The 15,455-nt window shown below is 33.3% G+C and overlaps 1 protein-coding gene across 5 annotated transcripts in view; it reads right to left on the bottom strand.

Annotated features, from left to right (window-relative positions):
• The window catches only part of Lrba (LPS responsive beige-like anchor protein), a 578,506-nt gene that overhangs the window by 408,084 nt on the left and 154,967 nt on the right, over positions 1–15,455 (bottom strand). For all 5 annotated transcript variants that reach the window (XM_036190835.1, XM_036190833.1, XM_036190836.1 and 2 more), the window contains one exon: positions 14,927–14,988. In XM_036190835.1, the coding sequence (XP_036046728.1) occupies positions 14,927–14,988 (62 nt within the window). The remainder of the gene's footprint in view (positions 1–14,926; positions 14,989–15,455) is intronic.

Here is a 15,455-nt window from a genome sequence, read left to right as displayed (position 1 = left end):
TTTTCTTTTGAGGTTCAATGTCAATTTTAGGATTGCTTTTATCTTTTCCTAAGAATGATAAATATAAAATGTACATCTGTTTCAGTAATACAAACATCTAGCTTTTTGTAACAATAAATGAACATGGGATGTCTCTCTAGATTTTGGTATCAACTTTAATTTTTTTAAAACCACATTTGAAACAAGCTTTAATTAAATACTGGCCAGGTGAATGGTCTATACCCAGGTTCACAGGAATTTGTCCCAAGTCACATTTTTCAGGGGCTTAAAAAGCAAATACCATAATTTACCACATTTCCCATGAGATCCAACCAGGGGCAAGCATACATCCTGATGTACTTCCTGCCTGTGTACCTCCAGCAAATATCCAATCAGCTACATCCTAACATAGCTCCTGCCCACATGTGACCAGACACATCCAGTGAAGATAGGTCAATGAAACTTTTTAGGGGAGTGACAACATGTGGCTTGCTATCTCCCATAAATAACAGCCTCCAGCATTTCAGGAACTGTCTGGTTTGGGGCAAGGGGCTTATATATCAGAGGCATTTTTGTTTCATGGACTCTTAGGCAAGTAACTAAAACTTAAAATATAACTTTGGCTCTCACACTCCCCCCCTTGAGTTGTATCCTGAGTTAAATCTTTGACCCTGTGATGGGTACCTGTTTATATTCAGATCTAGTAATCATCAGCTTAATGGTACCCAGACAGGAATTATCATTTAGTTAAGGCACTGGATTCAAGAGCCAACAGCAATTGGCAGACAGGGCAAAGGCCCTGAGATGGCTGACACATATCCCCTTGTCCCCCAACAGACTGGAATGTTAGATCAAAATGACACTCCCTGGCATAGGGGACAAAATAGCTATCCATGGTGTCTATCAGGATACCAGAAAAGGTACCTGTTAAAACCACATACACCAAGATCTAGGAACAGATAGATTCATTAGCTGAAATAGTTCTACAATAGGATAGGGCATTCAACCTGATCTATGTAAAAAAGAGAGGTTATTATACAGCTTTAAGAGAAAATTATTCTTTCTACACAAACCACTCAGGAATAATTAGAAATAATCTGGCTGTATTTAAAAAAAAATCATTGCAAAAAAGGGGGGAGAGGGAACCTGGGATGAAATAAATACCTGCTCCCTATTCTCATTTCCACTTTAATTTTTTATCCATGTTTTGCAATTTTTATTGAATTAAACTTATTCTTAGTTTAAGTTTTGTTTTCTATTTATTTATGGTAACCATTTGAAATGGGACTGATTTCTAAACATAATATAGGTATATAAAATGTTATTGATTTTTGTATGTTCATTTTGGGTACTCCAACATTTTATCAGTTCTAATAAATCTTAGTATATTCTTTGAGTTTTGTGCATGTAAAATTATGTCATCTGCAAACAGACAACATCACCACCTCCTTTTCTATTCAGGTGCTCTTTCTTTTTCTTGCCTTCTGGTGGAAGTGGATGCAAAGATCCTCAGCCAGGCCCCAGGTGGAGCTCCAGGTGTCCAACTGTCCTTAAATTTTTTTAAAGATTTTTAAGAAAGTTGCCATTTTCCCTTTTCCTTGAGTTCTGGGGGTGGTTATTAGATTACCTTGTTTTTTAATGATTTTTTTTTTGTCCTTAAATTGCTATTTATACAAAAGGCAAGTCATTTAACTTTATCAATTTCATAGGCTGTCTTTTGAAAAAGAGAATGTCCACTGGCATCATGGCATACATCAGTTGAGTGGGCTACATTGTCTATGGGTCCAGATGAACACCTATTTTATCTCCATATAGCTTCATTGTTTATAACTAATATCAGGAATGCCTATGGGAGAGCTACAGTAGGTAGGATGCCATTATCTCCGGCGGGACAGTTTCACCAGCAGTTCAGTTCAGTGTGTGACACACACGACCACGGGGCTGAGCACACACAAGTTTTAATAACTTACGTGGAGATGAGGATATTAGAATAAGTCCAGGTAAGCTAAAGCAGACCAGTGCAAGGAAAGAAAAGACAAGACAGTGCCCAAAAGTCACCATCAGCCACGCAGAGAAGTGGCCCTGGTCTACCTGACATAGCTTGTCCAGTAATTAAGAGTAGGCCCCTTCTGTTAGTGTCTGAGACCCATGCAGATGTCCTCATAGGCCTTGGCTGGTGAAGACATACAACTAAATAAAACATCCCTGGTCACAAGTGAGTGGATCAGGGTGCCTGACTGCTTCTCATGCCTGCATGTGGGTAGATGGACTTCCTTGATATATACATGTTTTCCTATGTAGACAATATATATTTATCTCATATTATTCTGAAAACCTCCAAGTAACAGAAGCATTCAAATTTCATGAATACTCAGGACAAAATTATGAAAATACAAATGTATATATATTGATTAATAAGTATTGGTTGCTTTTCTAAAGTCAATATTCTAACCTATCAAATGAAAATAACCTTAATTTCTATGAATACTAAACTCCATTAAAATAAGTTGTGAAGCTTAAAATTAAATATGCTTTATATAAAAGAAAGGAACAAAGACTAAATTAACAAACACCCAAATTCATAATTACCTATTTTGCTTCCTTTTACAAAAAGTTGAAGTCTTAGTGGTTCAAACACCCAAATTCATAATTACCTATTTTGCTTCCTTATACAAAAAGTTGAAGTCTTAGTGGTTTTAATTTATTTTGGCTTTGCTTAATGGTTTTTGTTCAATTGGTTTGGGGTTTATTCATTGTGATATATGTACACATTCATTTGTTTATTAGGGAGTATGTAAATATGTGCACATGTGGTGACTTTGTTTCCTTTCGTTTAGCAAGGTCTCAGGCAGCCCAGGCTGGCCTCATACTCTCTATATAGCCAAGGCTGAACTTGAACTCATAATCCTTTCTCAGCAGGCTCCCACATGCTGGAATTACATGCTACATTACAAGGCCCAGGGTTATCTTTTTTAAAGCCACGTTTGTTATGTTGTCTGGGCTGACTCAAGCAATTCTCCTGCCTCAGACACCTGAGGAACTGAACTGCAATGACACTCTACTCAGCTAGGGTTTACATTTTTAATTAAATGCCCACACTAATTTTTAAAATGTTATGGTTACCTTCCTTTGTTTAAAAAAAAAAAAGAATCGAAAAGGATTTGCTATACTTCAAATGACCAAAACAGATGACAGAAACACTATCCTGAGTCAAAGAAACAAGTCATACAGGAGATATTGAATAAAGAAGGAAATGTATGAACATAAAACTGAATAACATTATACACGAGACTAAAGGTCAAACTGAGGCGAAACTTGTTCTTGGTAAGGATATAGTGGCCTTCAGTGCACAAGGTAAACTTTCAGTGACTTTTCAGCAGCATGTGCCTGTGTGTCAGCACTCTCTCAACAGTGCATCTAACACACAGTTCCTACCATAAGCACATGCCAGGAAGGAATACAGCAGAACTGTAAAGGAAAAATCCTACTTCATCTTTCGTCGCATGAGATGTCTTTCAATGACCGTAAAACAGGTAACTGCCCTTTGAAAAGTGCTAGTCTCATTTGTTGTGAACACATTTATATACAAAACATAGTATGGTTCTATGAGTAAAGTTAAAAGAGGAGAAAATTAATTCTATTAAAATTTGAGCATACAGCTCAATTTCATAGTAGTTATCAAAAAACCCATCAAATGGAGCCCTGTATATAAGGAACTGGATATCTTTAAAGTAACTATTCATGGAATGTATAAACTATAAAGATTTTTAAACTGCAAAACATCAGGATAACACATAATCAAATACCTAATTATTATAAATACATCCTAACTATGTAAAATACACAATTAGAAAACTTAGCTGTGCTCAAGCACATAAAACATTTATTTTCAAGTATGTATAAAAATACTCTTTAATCAATAATAATTTTCTAATAATTTCCTAATTCAGCTCAACTTTGTTAGTATCTTTCACTGTTCAATACAAAAAGCATGGTTTCCATCAATAGCAGAAGTTGTTCTAACCTTGTCTAGCTACAAGCTCCCAACAGATGATCATAATTAAGACTATCAGGGGCCCACACTCAGGAGCTATATAAATGTGTCCTATTAGCACATGGTCAGTGTGCTCGGCAACTCTGCTTCTCCAGACATACGGCAGCTCCTGCCCTTTGAGGCCTGAAGTCAAGTCTTCAGGGAATCTCAAAGCCTGCACTGAAATTACAAGGCAGGTTCATTAAAGACTGCTGGAGGGAGACCATGAAAGACATCCATTACAACGATATAAAATGGCTAATTATTTTTTAAACATTTTTAAGCTATCTAATGTACTCAATGTAATAAGAACTATTTACCAGTCAAGTTATTTTTTTTAAAGCAATAGTTTCATGACCTGTCCATTTTTCTTCATGGCTCCCATTTCTACCCTCAATACACTTAACAATGATCAAATAAAGACTTTAATATCATATAAGTGATTAAAATAATCCATACCTCGCTAAAGCCTCTCCTACAGATTTACAAACATATTCCATATACAGTGATAGTTTCTTTTTTCAATTTTGGTTTGGATTAATATATACTATTACTTTGAACTCAGCCAGACATACACATATAGAAATGTCTCTTTTGACTTAATTTTTATAAAAGGTATGTTTCTATAATTTTTATTATATTATAAACTAATAATATTAAAAAGTGTAAGTATAAAATAATATAAATTCTCAGTCAATGTTAAGAAGTAATCATCAAATATATGCAAAGATAAAATATACAAAGGTTTGAATGTTTAAATTTAAAATGTTTAAAGTTAAAACTTTCTATAAATTGATAAGCAGAATTTGATATATTTGGATGTCTTTACCTTGCCAGAATCTTTAATATAAAAAGGATAAATATTTCTAATTAATAAGTGTTGTCACTTTAACTGTTCAAATGTTTAGATTCTTTTTGACTTGGGAAAATAAAAATCACTATTTATTAAGTTTCACAACAAAACAATGTTACTTCTGAATATTTATTCCAGTAACAAATCTTTATAAAATGTTATATAAAATTCATTAGCTTGCCTCAATCATTTCTTCAAAGCACATGTATGTTATTTTGTGACAGACTAATTCCAAAAAGCAATTACAACCTCAATCCACATGGAAAAAAAAGAGAAGCAAGTACATTAACTCAGTTTTAAAAAAATAAAAGTCTAAAAAAAAAAAACAGATTACCAATGATTTATATGTATGTCTAGTGCTGAAGTTAATTACAAGTAACCTAATAAAATAGTGTCATTATTATTGTGTAGCAAGTAAGAGCCATCGACTTAGAAGCAGAGCTCTTGATGCTGCCTTTTGCATACACAGTCCCACAGCACACAACATTAAGAATTAAACATGTGGTAAATAAGGTCCTACAGAACACAGCAGTTTTTTAACTAAAAGCAGAAAACTTTCCTGCTGTTTAACTATTTGGAGTCTTCTGTGCTGCACACTAACCACCATAAACATATACTATGTAATTCATTGAAAAATATGTCAAGGTTAATATAAAATGAGATCTTAATTCAGTTTAATTTCAAATAAAGAATAATTGTAAAAACACGCACATTTGGTTGGTATTCATCATGAGCAAGTAAGAGTTATGTTTGTGCTGTGAAATGATGTATCTTCAGAATTAAAATTATCTTCAACATCATACTACATGTACCCATAAAACTCTGGTCTCAAGTTTTAAACACATACTATATAAGAAACATACAAATAATAAAAAGTTCTCACATATGTTGAGCCATAACCCACAGGCCAATCATACATTATAACTTTGGTTGTGAAAAGGAGCAATACTTTCAATCCAGAATATTTCAATGATTTTCAAATGTTTATCAATACTCTTAATAATATGCTAGCTAATACCCAGTATAGCACAGAAATCCAAAGACATGCTTTGGATAGACACCATGATGTAAGCCATTCTTCTGTCTACAACATAACTTAAATAGCAATATAAGTAATCTTAAAATCTGATGCTCTTAAATCTGAAGCTTTTTCTGCCTCAACATGATGCTCAAAGTTATGATTAACTGAAATTGTATATATTTAAATATGCAATGTTCTGTTTTGATAAATCTGCATATTTTAAGTAGTAAGATCAAGTCATGAACAAATTTATCATCTTTTGTACTTAGCATAGTTTTTGAAGCCAGATTCTTAAGAGCACTTTCTCAAAGATATTTGTTCTTTTTCCAACCTGACAAAATTCAAGTTACACAAATTTGTAAAGATAATGATGTATTCAGAAATTTTTAAAAAGTTTTGAATGAAATTAAATATGAACTATGTTAAAATAAATGTGGTGTAAATGAGGAGAACTAAAATTTACAAAGGCCTTCAAACATTAGCTTCTTAACACTCATCAGTGTTTCCATATTTGGCATACCATACGGACTTTCCTAGGAAGAGCTAGCTACCATTATAATGAGAAGAGGAAGTGGTGGAATCACCATGGCGTCCAGGGAAGAAAGCCAATATGACCCATAAAAGTTATCTACTTGGAAAGAAAGGCAAACATTGCTGAAATTCTTAGAAGTTAATACTTTGTGGTTCAAGATGAAAACAGGTTAGACAGAACATATAATTATAAAAATATATAATAATCTCAGAAAAGAAGAAAACAGTGTTATTTTACTTTGTGAGATAAAGATATAAGACAAAAATAATTTCCTGAAAGAAAAAATGGAGGTTCTGAAAATACTAATACAGGGAGAAGGTCCTGCATTCTGAAAACACAAGTCAGCACTAATAACTTTAAACTGTGCCCTATTTTGTTCCATGAGCAGTATGTATATTTTTATAAATATTAAATAACAAGATCTTAGTACATTCACAGCACTCAATAAGAAACCAAGTTTGGAATATAAAAGAAATTGATTCACCCAAACCTACAAAATTTGTTAGCCATCAACAGGAGGAAAAATGTTTATGAATATTCAAAATCAGTCATCACAGCATTTTCCAACCTCAATCTTTTCTTTCAAAAAATAGTCAAAGTCATTTTCCTTTTGATCTTGTTTAACTCAAAATGGAGACAACAACGATCTCAGCACTGTCCCTGCACATTTTTTGTTTTATTTATTTATTTGTTTGTTTGTTTGTTTGTTTGTTTTGCTACCACAGAAGCAAATAACTAGCTAGCTTCAGGGCTCTGATTAGGGCTTCATTCAGACCTAAGTCAAGGTTCAAACTCCGTATTTTGTAAGAATCATTTGTAACATAACTTTCGTGTCATAAGAGAGCGGTGTGACCAAAAATTAGGCACTACAAAGACACAATAGATGTAATGCCTGTAGAATACTCTAGACTGCACCTGTCTTGAAGGCACTACAATATATGCTACATAACAATCTTATCTCAACAGCTACCTAAGTCAAGTAGTGCAAACGTGTTAAAGAGAAGCAATATGTGAATTTGGGAACTAAAAAGCTGGGAAGGGCCAAATTTAACTAACTACTTTGACTGAAATCCATTAGTGTACCATAAATATACTTTGTATAAAAATGTTATACTTGAATACGGTTGAGCCTTTAAAAAGTCAAAGGATTTGACATTAAACCAAGGAAATTTAAAACTACATTTTTAAACAAACATTTTGTAACACCACAACTAGTAGACTGATTTAAAGTTGGAATAGGAAGGTGAGCACCAAGCCATAACAACTGTGAAAGAGAGATATTGACCTGTACTCCCATTTATATTAATCAAAGAGAAATGCTATACTCTGGATATTCCCATTTGTGTTCCTCCCTTTTCCTCTTGTCTTAATCCAAACTTTAAAGAGGAGTTGTAAAACAGCAGGAGTCAAATTAAAACACACTTTATTTTCAAATGTCTCCATCCTCACTAGCTGACTTCCTGTCAGGAAGAGTTCCATTTCACTGAATACCCCAATCAGCAGGGAACTTGCAGAATTAAGTGCCAGTTGATATTACTTTGTTTTGCATTTACCACCCTTGAGAATAATGTTCAAAGATGTCGTTACATAGCCAGCATGGTCTCATCCTTCTGACGAGACGGCCAAGCCACAGGGTGTACTGCCCATTCCACAAAACGTACCTTTCAAAGTTGAGTTTTCTAAATCCTAGTGTGCTGGTGAATCAACGGGATGCCTGTATTTCAAATTAGGCCCACTATGGAAAATGAAATTATGTTTTTCTTTGGCCATAAAAAGCACTTTAATTAATATCAAAGGACAGTCTACATCAAAATGTAAATAAAGAGCAGTGTATAGTGTATGCTCAATAACCTACGATTTGATTTAAACATTTTAAGACACATTTTGCTCTTGAAAAATGATACTTTATACTTGATTTACTTTGATTTTTGTATATGCTTGCTGTTGTATGATGACATATGTTCCTACCTTCAAATATGAAATTATGTTTTATAAAGTTTTGGAACAATTCAAAACACTAGGTGGTCATTAAGCATGAAGCAGTTAATAAGCTGGTGTCTTTTTTTTTTTTTTAATTTTTAGTGATGCTAAGATTTTTATGAAAAATTCAACTATCCTCCATAGAGCTTGGAAACTTCAGATCTATTCTGGTAAGGTTTTTACTGCCATCTCATAAGGTCAACTGTTTTTACACTGCATGAAATTTAAATTAGCTCTGAACATTTCAAAGAGGATACCTATTCTTCCACTTACTGCATATTCCAGGTACAAGCTTCCACAGTTGCTTTATGGGAGAACTGGGTGATGAGACTGGAAGATTTTCCCCTCATATTAATGGTACAGACTACACTATTGATTCTCATTCCATTAGCAATCAAAAGATCATAGGTACTGACAATAACAAAAGCTCAGAAACAGTCCATTTATGTGAACTAATTTTCTAAAAGTATATTCCACAGAAGAAGTATAAAACCATCAAAAAGGGAAGGAATAAAATAATAAAAATGTATACTATATTAATCCTGGTTGGACCATGGTACATATAAAGCACTCTTAAAGAAGTCAATTACCCCCCAAAGTACTATTTACCTTGTAAAAGAGGTTGGTTACAAAGGAAACAGAATATTTACAGTACATCAAAGAATGTTTCAACATTTAGTACATCTTCTAAATCTATTGCTATGCAAACAGCTTTGAGGAAGGAGAAAAAAATACTGATTTCTTTCTACTTAAATATAAAATGGATTATTTTCAGAAATCCAACCACACACCAAGATATTAATTTATTTATATAAGTGTTTCATTTTCCAAAAACCTGAGGTTCAATAGTTCTCACACTGTTTATCAGGTCTGATGTAAAAAATGAATGTTAGGCTTAGACCAATGAAGAGGCTTAAAAATAACACATGTAGTTCAGAGAAAGAGAGAAAGAGAAATGGGGGAAAGGGGGAAGGAGGAAAGGAGGAAAGGAAGGAGGGGGGAGGGAGGGAGGGACGGAGGGAGGGATGTACACAAATTTTCCTCAAATGAGGTCATTAGGAGCTAACATAGAGTCAGGGGCCTGTCATCCTAACACTTGATAAACTAAGGCAAAAACACTGCTAGCTCTAGATCAGTATGGGCTACACAGTGAGACCAGAGATCAAAGAGCAAAAATAAAAAATAGACTCGGGAGGCAGAGTCAGGCAGATCTCTGTGAGTTCAAGACAAGCCTGGGCAACAGAGTGAGTTCCAGGAAAGGCGCAAAGCTACACAGAGAAACCCTGTCTCAAAAAACAAAACAAAACAAAACAAACAAATAAAAAGGAAGTCATCACCTACTTTTAATTAAGACCTAAAGCTCATCAGTTAATATGTACTCAACGTGTCTCATGTCCTTTCTTCAAAGTAGAACAAGAATTCAGAATTCAAATTAGTCTTGCAGATTACAGTAGAATTAGAATAAGATAATTTCTGAGTAAGATGGACTCTGCTTTTCAGAGAAAAACTTTCCAATGACTCCAGAACACGAGAATTAATATGAATGAGGACACCTTACCTAAATAGGCAAGCACACTCAACTATTCAGCCACTATCTAGTAAATGTTATTCAGCTGTTGCCATTAATATGTACTGCAAAAAAGGGGGACAAGAATTGTAATATAATATAAATACTAAAACAATACTTAGGTTTATCAGTTTAACTTCAACCTTCGCACTTAATCTGTGAACCAAATGTTGGGGGCAACCAAGCTAAAAACTGACAATGAGCAAAAGCTACTGGGATTTGGAGTTATTTTTATCTTAGTTTGCAGTAAAAGTAAACACATTTAAAAGTTATTTTTATGACATAATAAATACCCACTAGGATTTTGACTGAGAAAAGTGTCAGCTCCTGTACAATCAAAGAAGCCATTAGTTAGGTCACTACGCTATTGGTATACAGTATGCTGGTAATCCCAGAATTTAAGGCTGAAGCAGGAGGAGAACAAGATTCCGGCCAGGCTAAGATAGCTAGAAAGGCCATGTCTCAACCATATTCCTCTCTCTCAAGAGACAAAAAAAGCTATTGCTAATATTTCTTACTTATTTAACAAACAATTTAATGAAAATTTTCTGTATCTGGATAAACATCACTAACTAATAATACAGTCTACCTAGGCATCTTGAGTTATTAATTAGCAGCAAAAGTTTACTTAAATGTTTAGCCTGATTTTAAAAAAATTAAATCAAAATTATTGATATGTTTGGAAATATTTTCTTCACATGAAGGTAATGATAAGGTTTGATGTTTTTTCACTCCATCATTCTCTTTAGGCTTTTTCAGACCTTTATAAATAAATATACACCAATGTTTAAACAGTATAATTGGATCAAAAACAATATGTATATATAATTTCCTATAGATATAAGCTGTGTTCTGATCCTAGCTTCTAGACTTCATACTAACACCTGAGCAGGACCAAATAGTGTGATTACAATACTAATTCATTTGGGGGTGGGGATTGCAGGTGGTTGGCTTGAGGTTTGACACATATAGATCAGTCTGTACAGTGTTTTCCTAACAAACATGCATTAAATAATCCTTAGCCCTGCATAAACAGGCTTCACAATGCATACTGGTAATATGAGCTTTCAAGAGATGAGGCAGGAAGATGACAAGGATAATAAGGAAGGAAAAATCATGTGCCAACACAGAAAAGTGATGGCACATTTGGGTAACTTTAAGAACTTCAAGATGACAGTATGGGACACTGAAGCCCCACCTCTTCAAAAACCCAATCACCTAATGATATACACACATTTCTATTATTTCCTTGTTTGTGTGACTCACCTACTCCTAAGATACTCATGATGATGAAAGGAAATGTTAGGGAACTAGAAGGCAAGAACAAGAGCATTAAGTAATATAGATACCACAGAAATAAAGTCAAAAGAGAGAAGCAGAACTTACTAGAAAAATGGAAAACTACAGAAAAAAAAGAATATTCTACTAATATTAAGACCAAAAAATGAACATAAAATGAAATTTAAAAATCTATAATGATGCTAACTGCTTTGTGACTATTACCAGTTGTTAACTGTTAATTCTAAGACACAGAAACCTTGAGGAAAAAAAACACCAAACCTCACCATTACCTTCACGTGAAGAAAATTTTTCCAAAAATATCAATAATGTTGATTTAATTGTTTTAATTAGGCTAAACATTTAAGCAACCTTTTGCTGCTAATTAATAACTCAGACAAGAGGCCAAGCCAGACTACATGGTGCTGCTAGTTTTTCTATAGACTGTATGCATTTCTGATCAATGGGAAAAGAATAGATGACCTGGCAGAAGGCTCAGACAATAATATGTGATTTACAGGACATGAATGCCGCCACCACAAGATTTATCTGACAGCCCTCTCCGATAGTGGACTGTTGAGTATCCGATGGAATGATTTCTAGTCTACAAAGTCTACTACTGAGTAGCCATACACATTATTTATTTATTAGATGTTTTGGGTTGAAACCATTTTTAAATGATGCACTTCACAATGCACAGTCATAAATTCAGCTTTAAACCCAAGAAGGGAGGTAGTGTTATTGGAATGTATGTCAGACTGAATTAGGATGAGCAACAGAACACTTTTATAAAGTGGCCTTGAATGCAATGTCAGTTCTTTCAAAAATGATATTAATGTCAAATGAGCAAGATACAAGCACTTTATACAGCATTGGAGTAAGATTACTTGAAACATTTATTTAATATTTTATTTAAATTCATTCTTAGCAGGTTTATATAAAAACAAAACATTAGTAAGTTGTATTTTTTTCTGACAAACTGAATTTGAACTATGGCTGAAAACTTTTTCAACTTTTTTTGGTGTGTCTAGAAATATGTACTTCCCTAAAGATTGAATGTAGTTACATTTTACGTAAAGCAATTTGGTCTGAAGAAGTGGCTCAATGGCAGAGCACTTGCTTAATGTATGCAAGGCCAAATTAACCAAGATTTATTCCCGAGCACTGAAAAATATTTTTAAAAATCTGTGTTTAGAGCTTACCTAGTACTTATTTGATTTGGTATGCAATAGATGAGTTAATTAACTTTACTCAAAAGCAAAATATTGAACATTAAGAGAGCTTTTTAACCCTACTAATATAGGCTAGATGTTTTAAATAGAATAAACTATAGAAGGATGCTTAAACAACTAGTAACAGGGAAAGAGTAAAAAATATACTGTTCGTCAGAACTTTAAAGGAGTATATATAGTGATCCATTTTGTCTACTGACAGCAGATCACATATGATCAGTTCTTACTACTAAATGGAGACTATAATTATATTTTGTAATAAAGTATGGTGAAACACCTTGTCTTTAAAAATTCGAAAAGAAAATAAGTCGTGAATGGGCTCAAGAAAAATAATCAGAATATAGCTGACTGCCATGAAATTAACACCAACTAATTTGTAAAGTTCTAAATCAGATTTGCAGATGCTAAGTTCATAAGCATATCCCATTATTTATGTGATGAAAAAGGAGTTTTTGACCTGATCTTTTGATCTTTGGCACTCAATCCTCTCCATCTCCTCTTAAAAAATTAATTAAAAATTTAGCAAGATGGTAGCTTTTTACTTCCCACCCTATCTCACACTAAAAAAAATTATCAATCAAACTCAAGACATCCCCACCCAGGATCTGCAAAATGTCCTCTTGGAATTCAATTTCATTTCTTTCCAGCTTTCAGGTAGAAAAAGACAGTTCACTTCTTAACAAAATAAATCACTTTTGTGATTACCAAGTTGACCTCTTTGAATTAGGAAAATTCAAAGTGAAAAATGTAATTATCACCCTGGAACAATCTGTATACATCTGGAGCTAATTCTAGCTTCATTTTTCACATCATTTTTCACACTGTGTTACATCTTGTAGAGATGCCATGGGACTTTTGAAGAACTCATAAAAAAAGTACTGAGGACTTCAAATACCCAACAATATATGTTATTCAAACAAAAGCCTGAGAATTTCTGATTTTTAAAACTTACTCTTCTAAGTGATCTCCATATGCCATTTGATCAGATAAGCATTAAGCAGCACTGTGACATCCATGACAAATAGGCGTTATCATGTGTCATTCTTTATCTGTGCAGCTTCTGACATCCAAATACATAATGTGCTATATTTGAAGTAGCTTTCAATGTACCAACCCAAATTCAATCCTAAACTTTATTATCAAAATTTACATATGAATCAACTATATCACTATAAAAAACAGAACCATAATCTTATGAAGAAACTGTGAGTACTAAAAGAAGAAATAATTTCAGCAAGTATAAAACTGTATTTAGTGATTACTATCCAAGAAATAAACAATCAAATATTTAAAATCAGATGGCTTAATGAGAAATTTTAGAGAAAGTGCATTCTAAAGAAAATGGTTAAATTATAAAAACAGAATACTCACAAAATCTAAGAATAAGTAAGTCCTTTAAGAAATGTAACTGCTCCTTACAAGTTCATTATAAAATTCCATTAGCTATACTCTCTAGAAGTAATTGTTCTTATTGTACTTTATTGATAACACATAGTATTGATTTTTCACACCTTCTATGATTCCTTAATTTGTATTCATGAAATGTCCATCAGCACAGTCTAAATAAATTTGGCAACATAGGCACTAAAATGAATAAATCGATGCAAAGAAACATTAATTTTGTATTATCCTTATTCGTTAGGCAAGTAAACCATGAGAGTTGTAAATGAAGGTCAAAGGTGTTGAAATGGGTCAAAACCCTTGACCTCTAAAGCAATACCCTTCCTATTAAAAAAGGCTATTTTAAAGTTTTAAGTAGAGGAATTTACTACCAGCAAGATACCACTTTAAAAAGACTACAAAAAAAAAAAAATTCAATAAAAACATTCATTTGTTTATCTGAAAAACAGAAAACAAAACATCACCGGATATAAAATCTGTAAGTTTTAAAAATCATTAAAAATAATCACAATGTTTCTATTAATTAATCTTGCTCTGAGGAATTTGTTTTGTACATCTTTATGATGATGACTGCCACATCTTCGTTGATATTTTCCCAAGTCTATTGTGTATGTCAAAAATAATTAGCAAGGACAAGGATTCAAAATTATTTATTACTCATTTTATAACCCCTGTACAAAAGGAAGGCAAACCCAGGATTCCCAGGGGAATCAGAGTGGCACTCCACAAAGTACATAAATAAAGCTATTTCTATAACCTTAATTCACAGTGCAAAGACATTCATTCTGAGATCAACTGATCCAAGCATTTTAGTACAATTCTAAAACTATTTTTCTCGTTTATCTAAATTCTTTCTCTCAGTTCATGCTTCAAAATCATCTATACCATATATATAAATAATCATTTGAAGATAGAAATTAAAATTATTTTAACACATCATACAAAACTTTATTGTCACAAAAACTTGATACTGCAAGAATGACTTCACTATCACACAAATATACGTGAGAGTTGGCTTTTCCTTGGACATTTAATCTTGTTTGCACCCACCTGAGAACACAGCAGCATGACCAACTCCACAACTGAACTGCTGGACTTCATGCAAACCAGACCTATTTAAAAGAAAAGGTTATTCTAAAAACACAAAGTGAAAAAAAACGCCAGAGATTCACTCTTTATGCTATTTTTGTCCAAATTCCATTTAAACTAAAATGTTAATATTGTGCTAAGAACTACACCTATACACATTTGATTGTGTGACTAAACAAAGTACTCTGTGGTTACTTTAAACCTGGTATCAAAATTACCAGTTCTGTAAACTATTTTATTTTAACTTTCAAAATACCCAGACATTTATTATGACTTCTTCTATAAAGACATTTCACAATACTCATAAAAATGCAACATAAGCGATATTGACTATGGTCGTCTACATTCTGTTGGGAAAGTTGACCATTACACATGCAGAGAAGGGAAATGGTTCCCTGACCTTTGCTTTCTCCACCACACGCTCTCCCTTCACCCTCCAGCTATCAATCAAGTTTCCATTTTGTTTCATGGCAGCAGACATCCCAAACAC

This window comes from Onychomys torridus, chromosome 6 (assembly GCF_903995425.1).
Source record: "Onychomys torridus chromosome 6, mOncTor1.1, whole genome shotgun sequence".
NCBI lineage: Eukaryota > Metazoa > Chordata > Mammalia > Rodentia > Cricetidae > Onychomys > Onychomys torridus.
Note: the sequence above shows the minus strand (reverse complement) of the source record. Positions and strands in the feature narration are given on the sequence as shown.